Below are 22,702 nucleotides of genomic sequence, written 5' to 3'. Positions count from 1 at the left end.
CCTTTTGGGTGATGAGGGGTTAAACACCTACAGCTGCATTCCCAACAGCGCAATGCTCAGCTGAGGTGACCAGGGCCCTGCTGAGAAAGGCCAAGAGCACCAAACGCTGAGTGCGAGTTCCTGCATCTGCAGGACACGCTTCAGGCTCCGGAGGGGGCTGCATGCAGAGAGCTGCTGTGTACCCCTCAGCAGAGCTCAGGAGCCCCGGCTGTGCTGAACCTCCTGACACTCTGGGGACATTTCCCCAAGCCCTGGGCTGTTTCTTGTGAAACGTTTCTTGTTTCTGTTCCTTCATGTCAGCTCCCTCTGACATGGAGGAGGTTTTCAAAGCCCTCAGAGTCAAAATGTGACTGTTCCCTTGTTTGAACACATCGGACAGCAAAACCCAGCATCTCCCTTACTGCCCATTCGGCTGTTGCAGCGCGGGTGCAGCGAGCCTCTGCCCTGCATGGCCGAGGGGAAAGGAACCAGAGGGGAAAGTACTTGACACAGGTCCCAGACTGGTGAGCTCAAGTGACCATGCCACCAGCAGACACTGGTGTTGTGCAGGTTTCACTCTCTTTCCTTCCTGATGTTGGCTGTTTGGGTACGTGTCTGCGCAGTGCTGGTGGGGCCCATTTCCCCCCAGCCCAGCAGTTAGAGAAGTCCTGATCAAACAACCCGATGTGTTTCTCCAGCCTTTTCCTGCACTGTCAGAGTGGACGATGAAGGATGGTGCCTCTCAGACTGTCTGACACAGAAAGTGCCAGTTATCCCGTGCCAGGGTCTGGCATCTCCCTTTTGCAGATAGCCCCAAGCCCCAGGGTTTCCAGAAGTGACGTTTTCAATGCCCTTGTAACTCTACAGCAACGCCTAAAGAAACAGGCACGTGTGACTCCCGGATCAGGAGGCTTGTTTGCAAGGGAAGGTCTCAAGTAAACTTGTCACTGTGCTAGTGGAATCGTGACCCAATTTTGTTTGAGAGACTTTTTGCAACACAGCAGGGCAAAACACTGACGTCAACAGTATTATAGCGAATCATCACACACTTTCTGAAGGTCTCAGTGCAGGTATGCAGTCCTCCCATCCCTCAAATGCTGGGTATTTGTGACAGCTGGATAATGAAAACAAATACGTCTGTTCCGTTCTCTTTACTAGTTTGCATTTCAGTAGTAGTAAAAATGCAACAGAAGCTCCTTGTGGGCTCCACATCCTGCTTTGGGACAGCCAATTCCCATCCAAGCCTCCTATCTCAAACCAGCCCTCCTGCCCATCCTCTTGGGCCACGGGTTCATACTCCACACTTCTGGAAATGAACACCTTCCTGGTGCGAGGACCTAGGTCTTCCCCAAACCTTAATACTCTGGGGTGACTCCAAACCTGAGGCACTGTTGTGAGATGGATGCTCAACGCAGGGGGCTGTGCCACTCTCTCCACCCATGTCAAGAGTTAACCTGCAGCTTCACCTTTGAAAAGATGGGTAAAAAGCATTAGGGAATGAAGCAAGGAAGCGGCAAGTTGGAGACAGCACAGGGAGACACCACCACCTCCCCATCCCTCCGCTAACCTGATGTTTCAGGCCAGCTCTGTGTGGGGAGGAGCGGAGGCAGGAGGAGGAAGAGGAAAATGCCAACAAGGAGCAAAGTTCAGCTGGCCTGCAGGATGTTACCATGCCAAAGGCAGGAAGAGCAGGGAAATTCCCAACTTGGGAATAGTCACAACTAAATTGCGGTAGAAGGAGCAAAGGGCTGGGCACACTGATTACACCCTGCCACAGCCAAGTGCTAACTCATCTATTTCGTAAGTGATCGGTCGCCATCACTTCCTTGTCACGTAAACTCATCCCATTTGATCCTACACCTCATGACAGGCCCACACGTACTTCGGGTGCAAGTTTCCCATCAGTCTTACAGGAGGAGGGGAGATTTCTGTGGCTGGGGGGCGGGGGAAAGGCAAGAAAGTGACTTTCTGCAGGTTTCCTCCCTCAGAAATCCTGTTCCCAGCCCCTGAGCCCACCCCAAGATCACTCACAGAGCCCTGCTTCATCCATCAGACACGCTCGGCTTGGGGCAGAGCTGGCTGGCTGCTTTGCTTTTAACCTGTCCCTGATTGGTGGTGAGGGACCAGATCCCACCAGAGAAAGTGCTGTGGGCAATTGTAACCTCTGTCAATGAAGGTCCAGGAGGCTGGAGGGAGGAAAGCGGCAGCAGTTACTGCCTGGGTAGGTCTCTCTGATTCTGAACCTGGTTCCCTTCTCTACCAGAAAGAACCACCCTGCCAGGACTTAGGAAGATGCGGATGCTTCAGCTTCGCTGCAATTGCCCGGCCTCCAGAGCTGGACACACGATCCAGATGAATCTTTGGCTCACCTGTGAAATGTGTTTCATTTATAGAAAAGCGCATATAAATGCAGCTAAGGCAGCTCCGACAAGCTAAAACCAAGGATTTCTCTCTTTTGACACCTGCATGTGGCTCTTGAATGCACCGTGAAGATCTCACGTCTATACACATTCATCCAAGAAGAAAACTATGCTGCAGAAACCTACTTATTTTACAGAGAAAATGACTGGTAGCACTGTGAATCACCACACTGAGCTGGGAGGATGCTCACTTCTGTGATCATTGGGGTTAAGAGAACCCTGACCCAACGCCTGGGCAGGAATATCAGCACCAGAGCACTTTCCTGCTGGTTGCTACATTAAGGAACTGCACCAAGAGAAAGGCACCGTTTCCGAGGGGCTTGACTACCGGGAAATATGGGGGTCAAAGTGAATGTGCATCTTCCAAGTACTGCGATCATCCCCAATTCAAACTCAGTTCAGCCTTAGGAAGAGCAACTGCGATGCTGTCTGCACAGACAAGCTCTGTGCGTTGTCCTCTAGCAAAGATGTCTCAAAGCAAGTTAGAACAAACCCACAAGAAGAGCCACGTCCATTTTGTAACCTATAATTTTTAAATATAACATTTTATTGCTTAGATGGTTTGATACAGAACAAGTTTTACTTTTTATTTTGAATTTGGAAGTACTGTACAACTGAATAAAAAGAGGAATAAAAGTACCAAAACAAATGTGTGATTCTCTGTTCATGTGGCATAAACCAGTCTTGTACACAATTCGTAGCAGCAGTTTAAGTTCCCTTTAGAAAAATATGAATTCTACACATTTATTACTGTTTCCTGCATGGGACGAAATCACTAGGATTGAACTTCCTTCGTGGAGAGAGAGAGAGGAGAGAGAAAGGAGACACACAGAGAGGAGAGAGAAGATGACGAATCATTCTGCAAATGGAATCACTGTCACGTAGCCCCGACAGTTGTTTCACAACAGCCTCAAACAAAGTTCTCTGGTTTTTTTTTGTCTTTTTCCTTTGTTTATTTTTTTTTAATCTTTTTTTTTTTGCGCTTTCACAGTCAAGTGCTCAATGTAGTGATTGAATCTCTCAATGTCAACGAGTCCATTGCAACTCAGGCAAAAGAATTTCAGAAGATCCTTTTTTTTTGTTTATTTCTTTTCTCTTTTTTGTTATTTGTAAAAGCCCTGAGAGAGGAAAAAAAAAACAAAACCCAAAAAACAAAACAAACCCCCCAAATAAAAAGATTCAAACAAAAATCGTATAGAGACAAATTAGCTGAACATGCAAACTAAAGCCTACGATTCACCCATAGTTTAAACACATTATAAATTTCACAGTTTAATATTGGGGGAGGAGGGGAAACAAAAAAAAACCCCAACAACAGCAACGGTTCTCAGTCAAACTCAACTAATAAAAATGTCAATAAAATGTGGCAAGACCTTATACTCTACTAGGATATAGATAAAGGCTATATAAAGCTTTAAATCAATAGTGATTATTGCTAGCAGATGTCCCGGCAGGCTGCTGGGAATTAATTACTTGCTACATCGTTCTGCAGCATATAGTTTAGTAATGGCTTCTCCCCCACAGTATTGCGCAGTTTAGTGTGGAGAGTTGCAAAACAAACCCCAAAACAAAACAAAAAACAAACCCCAAACAAAAAATAGACAAAAACAAAAAAAAAATACCCAAAATAATAATAATAATAATTATAATTATAATAGTAATAACAATTCAAGGGATGTGTGAACTGGTTTTAATTAAGTAGAATGCACCTGGGTAGAGTTTCAAATGAATCATTGGTTGTGACTGATTTATCGTTATGTGGCGTTAGCTTCGTTTCTGAACTGGTTCAAACATCCCTATTAAAAACAAGAACCAAAAAACAAAACAACAACAAAAAAATAGAAATCACATCATATACCTCAACCATTTGCTGTATTTTTTTTTTTTTTCTATTTGCAAGAATATTACTCGAGAACGTTTCTCTTCCTTTGCATTCTGGACAGTGAGATTTCAGTCCCAGAATTTTTCAGAGAATTCTTTAATATATAGTTATATATAGATATATATATATTATATAATATAGACTGGGTCCAAGGCCCACTTCCTCCATGTCTTGTGAGAGCAGGAAAAGCGATTCTGCAGGGGTGGGGGGGAAGGAGAGGGGGGGTCACAGTGTGGGCTGGGATGGGCTGGGCTGGGGGTCTGCAGTGGTGGAATAGCACAGTGAGGCTCCGGCAATGCTATTATGGCTCTGTCTGTCCCAGAGGTCATGACTGAAGGACAATCAACAAACAACAACAAGGACAACAACAACAACAAGGACAACAACAACAAATGCTGGGCACTCCTAGAAATGCACAGCTACAGTAGGATACATTTCACTTAACCCCTTCAACAGTGGTGGCCGGAGTGTCGCCTGTTGCCGGCAACAGGAGCCACAGAGAGAAGAACTTCCAGCTGCCAGCATCGAAGGGGTTAAATTATTGATATGAAATTTAGACACACACCTCAAGTCTTCAAGCATCAACCCCAAAATCTCAGGAAGAATTTATTTTTTATTAATTTATTTTATTTATTCTTTAACATGTCTTAAATCTGTAGTTTTATTACCAGTAGTATTTTCTTGCTCTAGAACATGACAGTAGCAAGATGACGGTAAGGCTCGCATTTCTCCCTGGCTTGCTTTCGGCTGGAAGACGGGATAACTTTGCTCTTTGAGTAACGCGCGCTGTCACCGGTGTGATGGCCACAAGACTAACCTCAGCACTCGCAGCACCTTTCTCATGCACTTGGAGGGGCCTCCCCCTGACACACACGCACACATGCACGCACACGAGTGAGATGCTCCCCTGCCTGTACGGGTGTGCTGATACCTCGCAAACGGCCTCTGTTTGACTCTCCGGCCAGAAGAAGGGTCTCATTTAAAGTACAGTAGAAGAGCTGCAACATAAGAAGAGGAGCTGGTGAAAGCGTCGAGTCTAAAACATTTCCAGAGGGGATCCAAGCGGCGCTATATGTCTGCGGGGGGCAAATATTGCCCATTGGTTTCTGCTGACTGCAGAGACAAGCGAACTGATGGATTTATAAAATAACAATAAAATAATAATAATAATATACTGAAGCAAATCAAACATATATAACAGCGGGTGCATCATTTCCATAGGTTACGTTGCTATGTAACTCTTCTCTGCATACACGCTCAGTCCATGACGGCCAGAAAAACCCCCTAAGATTCAGAAGACCATTTCTAATGCTGAAAAGTGGAAACAAGCGTGAGGTTGAAATTTCTTTGTGTTTCCTGCTTTTTGGCTTGAACCACTTTGAACACCTTCAACTGCCACGTCGTTCAGGCCTGGAACAGGCTTAATGCTCCACCGTGTGGCAAATGCAAGAACATCTACTGAGAAAAAACAAACACCTCACCTGCCATTTCCTCTGACTATTTCATATGAAATTCACATATTTTTTCTTCCAGTTATTGGCTGTGGTATCCAAGGGCCTCCCACCCCACTGCCCCCATTTCCAGCTCAGAGAACAAACACAGCGACTATCACAGATATACAAGAACAAGCTCACGCACACCAATACAAAAGGTAACATTAATGCTTAAATGAAAAAGGTCCTCTCCAAATAATTCATTAAAATATTAAAAAAAAATCATTTTTGAAAAAAATCTATAATACCAAAAGATCTAATAAAGTAGTAAGGCACTCAAATCAGTATATACTGTAGTCTCTTGCATTATTATACTGAAAGGCATATGGCACCGCATCCAGTCTGCCATACTCTCCCCACAGCTGTAGGTCGCTCTTCCGAAACAGGACTCCAGGGAAACCTTGCTCTGCTGGCTTCAGCTTGTGTGCCAGGACGGCTCCAACCTCTGAGCAAAGTCATTCAACCCCCAAGAGCTGAGGCGCACTGTCTGCAGAGGCAAGGATGTGATTCATGGGAGACTTTTTGTTGTGCATCTCCAGCAAGTCTTGAATGAAACCCGAGGGCCTCTCGAGCTCCGAGCCGCCCCGAGGCTCCTGGTCTTTTGCGCTCTGTTTCTGTGCGCTCTTGGTGGGCTCCACCAGGCAGGTGCCGGCTCCTCGCCCGCTCAGCCTCTCCTCTCTGCAGGGGGAGAGGCCCGGGACCGTGCCAGCCAGGGACTCTTTTCGGCTTCCCATGAGGGACGATGATGTTTGGTCACCGATGCCCCCGGCAGAGTCGCACTCGTTTTCTGAGACAGGGTTGGCACCACTGTGGCTTGACTCGTTCTCGCTGTCTTCTCCACACCTTGACTGCGTCTCCTCCTTGTCGCTCTCCTTCCCATGGTTTCGGGTGGTTTTGACTTTCTGGTGTATGCGCTGGTGGCGAACCAGGCTGTGTTTCAGAGTGAAGGTCCGTTCACAGGTTTGACACTTGTAAGGTCTCTCACCTAGAAGACAATTAGAATACAAAGTCAGCACTAAGGTCACTAACACACCTCCCTCTTGTTTCAAGCAGCATGGACGCTCCTTGCTTCGGAAATTCAGTACCTATATCAAACATGGATGTTTGCCTTTATGCAGACTTTTTGCTTCTGTACTAGCAAACTAGCTGATGGCACGCAAGCAGGAATACAGATAAATCCTCCCAGGCACAAATCAAAAATCAGAACTTGTAAGTGTCTTGAGACTTCTGCAAGCTTGGTATGGCGCTGCACTGAGGAGGGAGAAAGACCGTAGGCCCCAGGTATACCCTGTCTAATTCAATCAGCAACTTTTCTGAAAGAAGCTTGCACTTTGTCCTGTGGAGCTCAAAAGCCTTTGGGAAAACAGCCCACCATGGGGTCTCCCTGCTGCAGGTCAGCCCTGACACACGTGGAGAGAGAGGACTGCACAGGTTAACTGTGGTCCGCAGCTCTTACAAACTGAACCAAACAGCACATGAGAAAGCATCTCCCCCCTTCTCAAACGCTGACACATGGGCAAGGATGAAATATGCAGATTAATCACTGACTTCAAGCTGTTAGGAACTACCCTTGCTACAACAGCTCCTCCTCTTTCTGTGAAGCAAAAGACAGTATCACCTCATTTCAGAATGGACACAGAGCAGCTGAAGGACCTAGACTTAGTATGGGTCACAGGAAGTGTCTGTTAGAGGGTGACCAAAATCTACTGTCCAAGTGAAAAATGCCTGCTTCTGGATGGTTTTACAGAGCTGCTGGTGTTGCCCAGCCCTCTGGTGCTGCAGGACAGGAGTGACTTGTAAAAGCCCCTGAAAAACCTCCTCATACCCGTTCCAGAAACACTACTTGCAGGACAAAATTCTCTCTCTTATTTTGGACTCTTAAGCTGCAGAGCCGCTGCAGGCATCCTCTGGTGTGACCAACTGATGGTCTGCTCTGGTCTCAGAGAAGCTTTTTACACCTGAGACACTTGAATGCTTCCTTAAGCAGGAGCTCATCAAAAACAAAGCAACCACAGCCCTGGAGACAAAATTCCCCCAAGTCCTAACCAAGCACAGTGCCCCAGGGTAGTGCCTGCCCTGAAGAATCAAAGATCCCATCATCCTGACCCATCCTCTATTTCTGAATGTGCCTATTAAAGACTTGCCAGTGCTGCAATTCCATCCAGACACCATCTTCTGCCTATGAGCGCATGGAATGAGACACTTGCAGCTCACTTCTCACTTGTAATAATGCTTGGGGTCATTAAAAGATAAATCTGTGCAAGTAGGTCCGCTGTCCCTGGGAAATGTTTCTCTTGGGTGCCTTGCTAGGAGAGCTGCTGTCAAGGGAGGGCACAGCTCCCCAGGAGCATTTTGGGCCAACAGCCTTTGCCCATAGCACTTGGCTATTGGGGATGCAGCGCTGTGGCTGGGCCTGCGCTTGGGCAGGCAGCACCAGAGCACCCCACAAATGCTTGCTGGGAAGCAGCCAGCACTGCGAGAATGAAATGCTCGCAGCCAATGGCTCCTACTGCCGTTCAGTAGGTGGGCAGAGGTTTCTTGCACACTTCAGCACGTCCCAAATGTTCCTCTTCTGAGTAAAGTAATTCTGAAACCTTATAGTTATCTTTAAATACCCCACACATTAAACCCAAAGTATAAGCAATGTAACAACTTGATGGTATTTTATCAATATCAATGAACAAGTGGGACAGAGAGGAGAAGTATGGAGGGAAGATCCCCAATTGAACCCACATTATGGAGGGAAGATTCTCAGTTGAAAATGTATTGGCTATAGGTGGTATTTATGTTTATTAAATTTGAAAAAAGTACTGTCCCAGGTTCCTTTTCAACACCTATTCTACATTAAGACATCCTTCAGTGTCAAATAAGAAAGAGAACCAAACAGGAAAAAAGCACACTGACAAGGCCTACACAGCTCAGCATGCAATGAAAACAATTCAAACATATGGTATTTGTTTGAATTATCATTTGGGCATTCATCATTTGGGCATAAAACTCAGTAGTTTAGATACTGTCATCTTCCCAGAGGTTCTGAATTAGTGTGAAAAATAGGCAGACGAATGGGACCTGTCCTATATTCACATGTGGCTCAACACCAGAAGAAAACAGGTCAGTTTTGCACTCAATAGGCCAGTATTTATGATTCAGAAGGGTAAAAGTCTGGTTTTTTTTCTACTCTTCGGTGTAGCTTACTAAGCATCTCAGTCAACTACCAGCACAAATATTTTGTTAATCACAGAGATGTTGTCTTCAGCAGAGAGCACCTTCGAAAGCTACAAAATGTCAAACTGCACCAGTTTTCCCATGTCAGAGCAGCTTGCTGACAGTAAAATGCATAATTAATAAGCATTCATTAATAAGGATGAATGATTAATTCACCTTTCAGCTGGCTCATAACTTCACCTTATTTGCATGGTACTGCTGCAAACCGTGTATCACATAAAGCAACGTCATGTATTTTAACTGAGTCAAAGTCATCAGACAAGTGGTTTACTACCTGTGCTCTACCTTCCCTGCCCAAGCCTGAAGAGCAGGGTGCCCACTGTTGCTTTGCTTTTCACTCAAGCAGCAGGTCATGCAGATGACCAGCACATTAATACATTGCCCATACCAGGCTTACATAATCAGACAAAACCAGACTCTCTCTCTCTCAACTTTCCCTCAGAGATGAAGCCTTATCATACACTGACAGGTTTCTCCACTGCTCATCAAAGTACTGGGAAGAGGTAGAGCCACACGCACATGAGAAGAAGGGAGTCAGAAACTGGGCAGAACAACTGCACAGGGATCTCCACACTGGCCCTCATCTCTAAATCCTGCAAACAAGATGGGGAAAAACAGTTTGGGAACTGAAGATAAGGCAGTGGTGACAACTACCACTCCCCTTGACAGGCTGTGTATACAGCATGGGGGATTGGGGCAGACACCTCGCAGATACCTGTGGGACTAAAAGCACTGTCTCCAACCTCAAGTGCTAGCAGCAACTGTGCACTTACAGAGCAGATGCCGCAGTCTGGTGGCAGACCTGCTTGTGATCTGTTCTGCCCTCAAGCCTCCTCTTACCTGTATGAGACCGCATATGTCGCGTCAGATCCTGCAGAGACCAGAAACGCTTGTTGCACACAGTACAGACTTTCTTTCTTTTGTCTGCTTTTGCAGTAATCTTAGCCCCATCAGTCTTTGGTTTTTTGTCATCACTGCTCTTCTCAGTGGACTTTCTCTCTGTGCCTTCCCCCTCAGAGATGCTTTCGCTCTCTTCATTTTCCTTTCCTGTTGCCTCATAGTCCACAGGAGACTCCACTACCTTCAAGTCCATCGGAGACTCTTCCTGCTCAATACCAGAGTCCTGCATCGAGGGAGCTCCTGCATTATCCTGAATGCTTTTGCTTTCATCCTCACTGCTCCTTTCATCCTTTCTGTCCTCACGAATGTGGACCTTTTTGTGACGGCCAAGAGTGCCAGCAAACTTGAAGGTTTTGCCACAAATGTCACAGGCATGTTTCCTTTCAGTCTGAGTACTGCTGCCTGCACTCTGGTCACTCTCTGCCAGCTTGAAGTCCATTAATTTGCTGGCAAAATTGAGGTCAAGACTTTTGTTACTTACAGAATCTTCCTCAGGGCCCTCTTCGTATCCATCCGCTTTTATTTCGGCATCCTGTTCTGCTGGAGGGGAGTCAGCCTTTTGCTCCTTGGGGCCGCACTCACTCGCTGGTAGCTCTGTTATTTCCTCCGGCCGTTCCTTCTCGCAAGAGGTCAGGTCCAAGACTTCATTTCCTGTAGCTAGTGTCTCTGCATCAGACTGGCTGTCTGCAAGCAAACAGAGAGAAACTTTCAGTGGGATGCTCTCTGCTAATTCACAACTACCCGCAGTAAGGCTGCGCAAAGACCCATGAGCATTGCTTCTGGTCAAGACTCACAACATCTGTTTCTCTTATCTGTGACCCAGGCCAACAACTTAAGAGCTGAAGAGAGATCAAACCCCAGAAGCCAATTAACCAGATGATTAAAAATCCATAACAGAAGGCTTTCTTTTCCAAAATACACTCGCATCCTTGTCAGTTTCTTGAAGTAATTTTTAATATAATTGCTTTAACCAGAGAATACAAAATGTTGATACTTAAAATGTTGCTGAACTCAAAAAAGAGTTGATGTCACTACTACTACAGATACACCATTCCAGAGGCATATGAATGTGTTATTTATAAACTTGTGTATGATAAACATTGACACAGATCGAAGTAATATGCATCCACATATTAATCAAACTGATTTATAAGTAGCAGGAAATGCTTTTCAAAGAGAATGCAAAGGCCTCATGCAACCAACTGGTACAATTAAATGTTATAGGTTAGTGTAGATGATGACACAGAGGTCAGTTACAAAAGCAATAGATGCAGAAGTTCATCCACATGTGGGTCTTTGACACACACCAATACATCACCTGGAACCAAAACCTAAAGCCAAGATGCAGTAACAGGCAGCACACTTTGCTGTTTCACAACTACTCCAACAAGAAAACAAAACACCTAAGATGTCCACCTTAATGACCTCCTGTGCTTTGTTAGCATTTTGTAGCATTAATGTTGCTGAGGACATGTGTCCCAAAAATTAGAACAGATAAGGTACTTCAGGAGAACAAAGGGCTAGAGCTGTACCCTTCCTGAGCTCCCTACAAACAGTTAAGTGTAAATAGGAAATAAGCTGGAGTGGATCTGGAGGCCAAAGCTGACAATGATGCAATAGCATATAACTGCATCTCCAGTGCCACTTCCCAGCAAATGTTCCAGCACATGAACTTTGCAAGCTGTATTTTCTACAAGTTGAAACTTTTCTTGCTTTAATTCCTCCACCTCATTCTTGTTGACAGCATGCAGCTAAGGGAGCAACACAACCTACCCAGCATTTCAGCATTCATCTGCAGCGCAATAGCTGCTGAGTAACTACAGGGATTTAGAAACTTCAGTAGAGCAGTTTAAGTTCTCCATCTGACACAGAACAGCTTGTGCTTGCCTCCAAATTACCTAGATTTCCTACTGCAGGCTTTTTTCATAAACAAGAATTACAGAAGGTAAGATAGTCCTCAGGCATTTGGTACTTTGAATGCAGTCTTGCAACATGACTTGCATCGAGCCATCTCCTTGCACAAGTGATATAAATGGCCATTAAATAAATGTCAAAGCTTAGCAGCATTTCCAGTAATCATGAACAATCACTCAATAGAACATAATCCTCAGTATGCTTTTTCTTGGGGAAGAAGTGACTTGTCAAAAAATATAATCTCACCTTTTAATCAAAACAGATCCGTTTACATAGAGAGTGGATTGCACAAAAGCTTTCCACAAAGTCCAGCACTCATCTCATTATCAGCCCATTAAAACATGCAACCGAGCCATAATCTGTGTATAACGCTGGAGAATTCGAGGATGTGGGCATCTGAAAACAAAGGTCACCTACAAGTGCCCTATGAATCTCCATGTGAATTCTGTGTTTTGGCTTGCTGTCTCTTAGCTACAGTAAGGCCAAAAAAAAAGGATGAAAAAAAAAAGCTATTATAAACAAAGAGTGGTCACTTCTAAAAACCAAACTGAAATGCTGATGCATAATAATTAAGAGGAAGCACTGCTCCACAACCCCAAGAAACAGAAGCCAGGCGTGTATGAGAAACCAGGCCCTTGCATGGTTCTCCTCGTTACAAGCAGCTAGCTGGGTCTCACAGCTGCTGGCACAGGCAAGGGAGGGAGCCCAGAAGCCAACCCCAGGCCATATCTACACACGGGAGTTGTTTAAAATGGAAGCACAGCTATGAGCCTGCTGCCTTCTTCCACCGTGTTTGGGGGCAGGATGAGCACATCTGGCTCTCATGGGCAGCACCTCATCTTTGCCCAAGAGGGGGGATGAAAGCAAGGATTAATGGCAACTGATGTGACTCCCTGCTACTGCTGGAAGGGTCCTTGTCCTTCCTTGCTACCCACTCCCTAGCATTCACACAGGGTCTTTTTCACCAGAGCACAGGTTTCTGCTGGACCAAAGCAACCCCATAATCACCGCTCCCTTTAGGTAGGAGGGAAGGGAAACAACAGTTAAGAGGAGTGGAAGCTTCCCCAGCTGCCTTTGGTTGCTACCATCACAAAGACCTATCTGCGCATGATAGACAGACAAACCCTAAGTGGCCAAGTGGCTCTGAGGCACAAAGACCTTGATGTGACACCAAAATAAAGTGCCTAGAACAGCTCCTGTATCCCTGCCATCAGTGCTCATCCACAGTGAAGTGTGGGGCACCTCCTAACAGGCATGGGCCACCGTCCCATCCCCACTGAGGCCAGGAAACACCTCCCCAGAGGGATGTGTGTCAGGCCAAGGAAAGATTGCAAGCACAGCACAGAGGGGTCATTAGGGAGCAGGGCAGGAAACCATGTGAGCTCTGTTGGGATGGAGAAGAGTGAAGAGCAAAAGAAGACAGAGATGGAGAGAGTTCCCCTTCTAGTGTACCCAGAGAGATGTTCTGTAACTCTTTGCTGGCCAAACTGAAAACAGCAGATGCAGAATAAGTTGTGTTTTCAACAGGAAGTATCAGGAGCAAAGTGAACAAGCAGAATATACACTGGTAGCACTCAAATAAGAGCAAGCCAAAACCACAATGTCTTTAAACTCTCAACTGCAGAAGTCCCAACTTTTACATTCAGCATGTATATCATGTATGATTTGCAAATTTCCCCTTAATTTTCTGTAACTTTTTCTTCTTCTGCTTCCAGTATTTAAAAAAATACATTATTTTTCTTATAGTACACTCATCCTTCAGTGAATCATACCCAAGCTCTATCTCCTTTTTTCCTCTCCTCTCTGCCCTGAGTCCTTTCCCAGCTGTTACTCTGTTCTTGCGCGGCTGGCGTGAAATTACATTTTCCTGTGCACCAAGGGATAGGTGGGATACGTTGTCCACAGGTAAGTTATGCTGCCTTACTAGCACAACAAACAGATGAGGCTAACATCAAGAAAAGCAAACATGATGTTTGAACAACTTCACAAAGGGCAAAGACCACTTCAGACCCCGGGAACACAGATGCACGCAGGCTTTCTCTTCTGAAGCTGGCCTGCCATCCCCGAATGACCACATTCAAGCTCAGGTAGCGACGCAGCCAGGAACGTGCTGACACATGTACGTGCTTCGGTGAGCGCTCTTCCTTCTTACCTGCACAAACCAGACCTACTGTTTTCTCTGCCGAGTTTTACAGGCCCCTATGAAGCCTCATGCATACCGTGGGGTGGCAGCTCCTGACTAGCTGAGCTGCTCTGTGGCTACCCCCAACCTGTGCGGTTGGTTTTGCAGCTGGTGAAGAAGCAAGCTGCTCTGCACAAGCCCCAGCTGTTTGGGATGCGTGAGAATTTGCCCAGCTCTCCTGCAGATGAACTGGAATATCAGCAGGGGAGCCGGGAAGGTGTGTGGGAAACATGACACTTGCCAAGGCAGCTGTGTCAGGTCTCGTGTGGGATTTCTCCTGCAGTGCAAGGGATGGCTGCACTGGCAGCCACTCCATCCACTCCAGCAGAAGTTAGGCTTGGCTACACTACTGTTTTTTCTCTGCTTACATGCCTATCTGCACCAACGAAAACCTCACTGGCCGTACGATTCCAGCAGGCTTGTATCTTACACAAAGAGGAGGATTCTGACTGTGCCTTCAGATCTGGGCAAACATTGCTCCAGCAAGGCCATGTTCCTCTCAGAAGGGTAATTCCCATTTCCAGAATTTTCCTGATTTATAGTGCAGAGCAGCCACTTGCATCCAAGCGATGAGGAAGGCAGGGCGCATGGGAAAGGCCTGCCTTTCTTTCACCCCTTTCCCATCTTTCACTTACTGAAGCTGTAAAATGCTTTCCAGTCCATTTGTTATCCCACAGATACTTACACTCAGAGAGTCAAGAGGACAAGAGTGGAGAGGTCTGCTTGCCAAGGCTCCCACCACCACCACCTCTTCAGCAACCGTGGGAGCAGAACACATTACCTTGTCACAGACAACCAGAGTTTGTGTCATTCCTCCAAAGGGAAGATCAGAGGGTGACACCATTTGATGATGTCATTTCTGACACCAGAGTCAAAGAACATGGGCAAGGTAAGGTCAAGAGAGGAGATAAGCAGGGAGGTAGGGATGTACGGAGGAAGGTAACAACAACCACCAGTAGCTCAGCTGCTGCCTTGTCAGCTCCTGGGAAAAAATGAACTTCTCAGGAGATATATTCATAAGCAAAACCTCAAGGACTCCAACTGAGAATCCAGAAACTTTTTTGCTTGCATGAAAGAAACCACTATATAGTTGTAGCCAAAATCATTTTTCCTTCAAACTCTGGAAAGACTGCTTTGCTGAAGTCCATTTACAGTTCAGGTTGCCGTTTCCAGTCAGCCTAGCTGGAAGAGTCTGCTTAATTTTTTATAGGTGGCAAGAAAGAAAAAGAGAAGTAAACTGCTTTCTTGCAAACACAAACCGAACTAGCAAGAGAGACATGAAATGTGGAAAGTTTCAGATAAAAGAGCAGATACAGATCAAGGTGGGGAGGTTGCTGGTTTCATTCTGTGTTCCTATGGTTTTCTTTCCCTCCTGGAACTAAGGTGGAATAGAGTAGAGCTTGAGATGCTAAGGAGTTATAAGAAAAAATGAGGTGTTATAACAGAAACTATTTTGTGATTAGAGCAAGTGTTTATTGCCAAACACTCCTGCATCCTGAGAGAAGTGCTAGAAAGCCCATTACCTAAATAATGCTCAAAACTGGAGCAGACAGAGCACTGGAAATGGATGTTGTACAAGCAGTCGGCATTATCAGCCAGATGAGCCAACGATTTACTATTTGCCTACGTTAACTTAAATAACCCCAGCCAGTTTTGTATTTTACAACGGACACAGACACCACTAGGTGGTAGCAGTCTAGTAAATTTGGCATTTTTTGGACGCATCACACAATGCTGCTCCTACTTCCACCCATGATCTGGAGAACATCTTTCCAACCTGTGGAGTTGACTTGAAAAATTTTGGGAGTTATCTTTGCCTATTTCTATTATAAAGAATCTAAACATTAAAATTTAGCCATCCTTATCATATTGCATGAACACGCACAAATATTGTATTAGTTCACAGGTGTGGGAGATTTGGTCATATCCGCATGCCTCTTGAAATGAAAATATCTGAGATAGAAAAGGACTATTTGCAGTAAATGGAACTGAATATATCCCGGGGGAAAGGAGAAAACCAATCCTGGAGAAAAAAAAAAAACACTTTTTGCCTCTGACACAAGGAATGACCTACCAGTACCTTCAAGAGAGCACCTGAAGTCACGGACACAAAGAAAAGTGCAGGACTAGCTCTGACTGCACCTACCAAGTGGAAAACTGCACTGATGATGAGGTGGGGGGCATAGGGAATGCTGGACTTTCACCTTATGGTGATTTCCACTGTTCAGCAGAAAGGCATTTTGATACAGAGCCAGCAATACAATCAGCAAGCTATATACCATCTTCTCAGTATCCTCCCAACAACAGCTCTAGCACTCAGGCCAACCCCCAGTGGGAAGCAGCTCTTGCTTTACCCTGAGCTGTGGCTCTGGAGTGTCTGTTAAACTTTGTCTGACACTGAAAATGCAGTTTGAAGGCCTTTGTCCTCTAGGAAATACCCACAAATGTAGTTCAGAGGTACAAACAGCTAGAGCAGTTTGGAAAAACAAGAAGTCCCTGCTGTACCGAGGACTCACATGATTTCTGGAGGGATCACAGAGTGGCAGATATCTAGAGCAAAGATGAATTCTGCTAAAATGCTAATTGCAGAATTCACTGCTGAGTATACTTACTTTGTCAATATTTGCCTAGTTAGCACAGAGCAGTTGTGTTCGACCCTCTCACATTAGGGGTAAGCCTCTTTAAGAAAGAGATCTTTCCTTAGCACAGTCTCTCTCTGTATTACATAACAGATAATCCCTTACCCCATTCCTTATCCCACATCTCTCCTCCATCAACTGTGTTTTGCTGCAAGAAGGGAGCATTCAGAAAGCCCTAAGGAGACAAAGGCAGAGCTGCTCTAATGTGATGAAAGCTGGCGATTCATTAGGTTGCTTCACAATTTCACTGTCCGCCTCTCTGCCAGTTCAGGTCTCTCCTGGTCCCAAGGCTGCAAACCAGGTGAGATGTTCTCAGTTTGCTTCCCATGCTCTCCATGCAGCAAGGACACACACAAGCCCCATCACTTCAACAGCCTCCTCATCTCTGAATCCTATTCAAAACCACCATCCTGTTTTTGTTTTGGTTTAAAACAAGACCAAAAGAAACCCTCTATAAACTTGTTCCCAGTGACACTCTACTGAATTGCGCTTCCTGTCTTACACCTCATCTTAAAGCTTCACTTCATTTATGGCTGACCAAACATCACACAAGCATCTCCCTTCATTCGCTTGCCTGCTGGCATACAGTGAAACTGGATGATTATTCTCTTCCAAGTACAGCCCTTGCATGGGGTCTGCATGTAAGCCCCAACCACGTTACTTACCCACGTTTAAAAAACAAAGAGAGAAATGACCCCATTTAAAAATAAGCCACAGTTTCCAACTTTTAATTTACTTCCACTGAATTTGAAATCCATTTTTCTTGGACAATGGAGGGAGACCACAAGTCCAAAGCCATTGAATGACTTTGGACCACGATTAAGCACCACTTGGTGAAGTCAGTTACAAGCACTAAGCTGCGCTATAAAGTGCACACGGTAACTATAACAGCATAGGATCTGGGCTCCTTTCTTGCTGTGTAAAGCTGCTAGAGAAGACACAAAGCATCTGACAGCAAAGCCAATTTCAACAGCATCTATCCCCAGCACCTCCCAGGAGATGCTGCCAACTCCACACCTCAGCTGCATCAATGTGCTCTTTTAGGGCCGTGCCGGATCCAGGAACTGATTTCATGACTGCTGGTCCCTCCCCTTGCCCTTTTCATTTTCTGGGCAGCTGGATCAGCTACAGTTGTTGGGATGAACAGTTGGGAACAGGTTGAGCCAGTACTGCTGAGAAGTGCTTTGTGTTATCCAACCATGGCCCAAGGCTCTGTCTGCCAGGGGCAGGTCAAACCACTCTGACCAGCCCAGTGCTGGCTGCTAAGAACAACATCTACATTCCACCAAAGTCCTACCCATCCTACATGCCATGCCACCACTCACTGGAGAGGCTTTAGAAACACTTGCCTCTCTACCCTGCTGATCGGCTGAGCTGTTCTAGCCCCACTCCGAATACAAAGGAAGTTTTCATTAGACCCAAGTAAGATGGTTTTAGTTTCATTCTGCTGTGAAGATCGTCAGAGGTGAGCACTTTCAGAGTCTTTTCTGCAGACTTTTGTTCTGTGAGGGGATCATGTTATAACATGAGTCTTTCTCTCGCCCCGTAGCCATCTGCTGTCTGCATAGGCAGGATGAGCTCACGTGACACCCCAGATACAGCGGCTACAGCCCTGTGAAGTTACAGGCTGTTAACATGGTAACAAGGCAACTTAGTTTCTTCATGATAGGCAAGATCAAATCATGTTGTAACATGTCCCCAGCATGGCTGGTTTTAATGCCAGACTAGTACTGAGACCTGTATTACTACATCTGAATCGCTGCAAGGAAACCTGCTGTATTAACAGAAGAAAGGATGAGATAGGCTGGGAAGACAGCAGCTTCCCAAACAAACTGGAGCTTGGAAATGTAAGAGAAAAATCCTTTGCGCACTTTTGTGCAATCTGATCAGCAGCTACCCTGAGGTTGAGAGTAACAATTCATTCGTGTAATTTTAGCACAGAGCCAACTTCTTGCTGCTTTTAGGTCTGTTATTTCGACAACTCTCCTGTGAAACCAACTCAAAGTGTCACAAAGGGACCCTTGTCATCTCTCCTGGAGGTGTGAATACCTTTACAGCAACAGCTCCCTTGTGCAAACACTTTTCAGGCAAGGGACATGCACCACCATCTGCTGAGCTTCCTTCTTGCCCCCATCCCATTTGGCCAGCAAATAAAAAACCTGACTGACTGCCCTCACCCTTGGTTTCACGTCAGCTTGTCCTTCCTGACTAAATGCCACTTGCCTGCCTACAACAAAGCCTGCGTGATCTGACAATCAATCTCCTTCACTGCTAAACTCTCAAAACAGAGGGGGCAATACAGTGGCAGGTGAGCTTCAATGCAGATGAATACAGGGGAGAACACCTCTAGAAAAATAATCTAAAACATGCTTATGTGATGCTGAATGTGGTACTGGCAGGTGCATTCAGGCAGGAGGTCTTGGAGCCATGGCTGGTAACTCTCCAGGATCACTGGCATGGCCTGCAGGAGTAGCCAAACTAAAGTCAAGAAAGACTGGGTACCATGAGCAACAGTACTGAAAGCAAGACCAAGGGTGCCCCTCCTCTGCTGTTTAGAGCCCTGACGTGCCCCTATTTCAGGTAGTGTGTACACTTCTGGTCTTCACGCGACAAGAACGAGACAGCAAAAGGCACACAGCAAACCCAACCCAAGTGATGGGGCAGCTGCCCTGCGAGAAGACACCAGAAAGGTTCAGGCTTCTCTTTCGAAGGAGAGAACAGGGTGTTACAACTGAGGTTTACAAATCATGATGTCAGCTGAGAGGGCACACACAGTACAGCAATTCACCAAATCCTGCAATACTGGAACTAAGGGGGAAACTCTGAAGATAGCAGGGGATCAGCTGTTCCTGACACAGCAGGCAGTGAACTTCTGAAGCTTGACGCCAGGTAAGGTTGGAGGCAGATAGCATCAGCAGGTTCAGAAAGCCACTGGAGAGACTTGCAGACAGCAGGCCCATAAACAGGTAGTAAAGGGAGTAGGCAGGGATGTGCCCTTGAACATGCAACCCTAATGCAGCAGTTGTGGATACTGATAGAGCATTAAGTGGAACAGATCGCAGGAAGTGGCCAGGCCCACATGCTCACCCGAAATAGCACATCCTACTGCTACCATGAGAGACACAAGTACTTGGCTGCATGTACCACTGCTCTAACACAACAGGGCACTTCTCATACCCTTATGCTTTGTTTGTCTGCAGTGTTCAGTCTGACCAAACACAGCTTGGGCTTGCTATTCTGAACAGCTGGGGAAAACTGCACATACCACTGAGATCTAGCATCCTCTTCCTTAGACTGGGGGATAAGCACGTTTCTCCTCAGGTAGCAGCTGGCAAGTCCAGGTTTGTGCAAATTCTGTTAGATTTGGCAGAAATGATAACACCACACTTTTGAGAGGGGAAGGGCTTCTGGCCTGACAAAGGGAGAAAGTATGCCTATCTGTCCTTGTAATATGAAATAAGAAACTGTTTCCCCTTTACTGATTAGTGACCAACTGCAACACCCTGACTGAAAGCTCCTCAACAGCAGGCTCTCTCCTGAGACATCTATCACCCATGTGAATCTGACACAACTTCCAACAAAGCCATGGGGCATCTTCTCATTGACTTCAGTGGAACCAAGCCCCGCATGTCAAATAAGAAATCAATTACTTCAATTACTTCCGCACAGGAGAAGGCTTTTCACATCTGTAATTCATTTAAATGACTAGAACAAGGGAACTGACTGAGCACAGGAAGAGCTGAAAGAAAAGCCAGGATCATGCAGTGCAATGAGGAAAGCAGTCCTGCAAGACATCTTTGTGATGAACACAGAGATTGTGAGGACACCTACATGTAAAAGGAGATCAGTGCTTTTCACACCTTCTACCTCACACCCAAAACCTCTGAACAACCCCCTACATGCACCCACATGTGTGCACACACCTCCTCGCACACCCCCTCCCAGCCAGCAGCCGCTTTGATACACCACTGTGTTTCTCACTTTAATCTTCCACAAGCTGGCTCTGTTCTAATTAAAATCTCAGCCCATACGAGGGATTCCCCGCATCACACAGACACCTCAGGTGCTGTTTCTTTCTCTTAATTTTCTTCCACCGCCAGCAGAACTTTTTAGAAGCATTAAGGCACTGCTTTTTGCATACTTTCAAGTCACTCTTTCTTTTTAGTTGCCTGCTAAGCCAACCATAAATTTATGGTTACAAACCCCACCAGTTTCCACACTTTTATTTGGCTACATTCACAATGCAAATACAAAACAGAACTTGAAAGTTGAGCAGAAACCCTTTTGCTTCATGATAGCCCAATTCCTTTCCACATTTCTTTTCAAGCATGCAATGACAGGATTAGCTGGGGATTAATTACTTGAAACTCAACCTGCATCTCACGTCACAATTTTCTCGTATTTTCAGCCTTTAAAACTTTCCTATCAACCAAGTATTTGTCATGCAGACCAATACTTAGAACAGATAAGATATCCTTTCCATACAAGTGTCCTAATTGGAAGTCTCAAAACACAAAAATCCTGCTTACCATGCAAACTCCAATCCTCCCACCCCAAGTTGCAGTCCTATTCCCAAATGGGGGTGAGACCTCTTTCCAAAAATGTCACCTTCAAAGGCACAAAACAAAAAAAAAGATAATTCTCTGCTTCCTGTACTGTCCCTTAAAGGCAACTGCTCTTCTGATAAATTACACTTGCTCACTGGAGGGTAACCAAACAGTCAGTTTAAGTGCAATGTGACTTGATTTTTTATTAGCTTCTTCTGTAAGAATGGTCATGGGCTGGATTAGAATACATCTGTGCCTAGATATTGACTCAGAACCAACTGTAAAATTCGGTTAGCGCAGCAGGACTAGTCTAGGCTGGGCACTTCATGGAAGACAGTCATTGGAAGGGAGTCTTTTTCAATGTAAAAGGTGATCTAAATCACTGCATGTAAGAAGATCATCCCTTAATTAAGATACCTCCTGCCACTCCTTTCCTAGTGGAAACACATTATTGCCATAGTAAGGACAAATGCTGCAAAGTTAAGATGTCTACCATTTCACTTATGCCATAAAAGCAAAGAAAAAAAATGCCTCCAGTCGCTTTTTGTTATGACTTATGTTCTCTGACCAACTGGAAACATTCAGGTTCTTGGGCTGCTGTAACTGTATTCTATTTATTTATTACTTTATTTTGTTTATAGATCTTTTCTTGTCCAATTCATGTCTGTTGTTAACTGCAAAACAAAACAAAAACAAACAACAAAAAAATCCTCCTCTGCCACTTTCTACACAAAATAAACTTGAGCCAAATATTTATCACTCTGAAAATATCCTTAAGCAATTCTTTGCAGATTTAGGTTACTTGTAACAAACTAATGGTCAAAAAAAGATGATTTTTAAAACTTTATATTGAACCTGCTCTGATGCACATGCCATAAAAGAAGCAAAATTAACTGCACCACCTCCAGGGCACATTTTACTTGATGCTCTGAGGATGGGTAAAGTCAAGAGCAGGAGGCAAGAGCAAAAAAGAAAGGCAAACCAAGCTGAACATAGAAGAGTAAATTAAACAATAAAGACATCAAGAGAAAGAAAGCATTACAAGCAAGTGTTCAAGCATGTTCAAACAAAACACAGGTACTGTGCTAAATACTGTATAAATCCAAGCTATGCAAAATTCCCAGTGCCCCACTTGTGAGCTCTCCATTAAAATAAAAATCAGTGAGGAAGGTGTGTGCTTCTTCAGGGAAATGCTTTTGAACTAAAAATCACACAGTGGTATTGAGGCAAGAATAAGCAGGGTGAAAGCTTTCACGAGAGTGCCTTCTGGTTGTGCAAAAGACACGGATTACCAGTAGCATGCGTGGTTTTGCAGTTTCACAGAAGGCAAATATGACCTTGACACTGCTTGGAAGGGGTCTACCATGTCCAAACTGACTAGTAATACATAGATATTACTTAAATGCTCAAAAACAAATAACTTTTCCTCAACCATGCTCACCCATTATTAGCTTAGGCCACTTACACAGATTACTCCAACTTCCTTACAAATGGATGGAGGAGAGCTAGTTGCCACTTCTT

General features: G+C 45.2%; 2 protein-coding genes across 14 annotated transcripts in view; one reads left to right on the top strand and one right to left on the bottom strand.

Moving 5' to 3' along the window:
* Window positions 1-22,702, top strand: part of SSR1 (signal sequence receptor subunit 1) — a 109,200-nt gene that overhangs the window by 19,315 nt on the left and 67,183 nt on the right. The window lies entirely within an intron of this gene.
* RREB1 (ras responsive element binding protein 1) overlaps window positions 4,877-22,702 on the bottom strand; it is a 123,859-nt gene continuing 106,033 nt past the window's right edge. For 12 of the 13 annotated variants that reach the window (XM_061449410.1, XM_061449415.1, XM_061449408.1 and 9 more), the window contains 2 exons: window positions 9,840-10,583; window positions 4,877-6,759 (listed from right to left, as the gene is read on the bottom strand). In XM_061449410.1, coding sequence (XP_061305394.1) covers window positions 6,230-6,759; window positions 9,840-10,583 — 1,274 coding nt within the window. In that variant the 3' untranslated portion in view covers window positions 4,877-6,229. The remainder of the gene's footprint in view (window positions 6,760-9,839; window positions 10,584-22,702) is intronic. The other variant, XM_061449421.1, reaches the window with a different exon arrangement.

This window comes from Pezoporus flaviventris, unplaced genomic scaffold, assembly GCF_033815535.1.
Source record: "Pezoporus flaviventris isolate CSIRO_AGI_PZ_B2104156 unplaced genomic scaffold, CSIRO_AGI_Pfla_v1 ptg000007l, whole genome shotgun sequence".
NCBI lineage: Eukaryota > Metazoa > Chordata > Aves > Psittaciformes > Psittacidae > Pezoporus > Pezoporus flaviventris.
The sequence above is the reverse complement of the archived record's forward strand: the minus strand, read 5'-3'. Positions and strand labels throughout refer to the sequence as shown.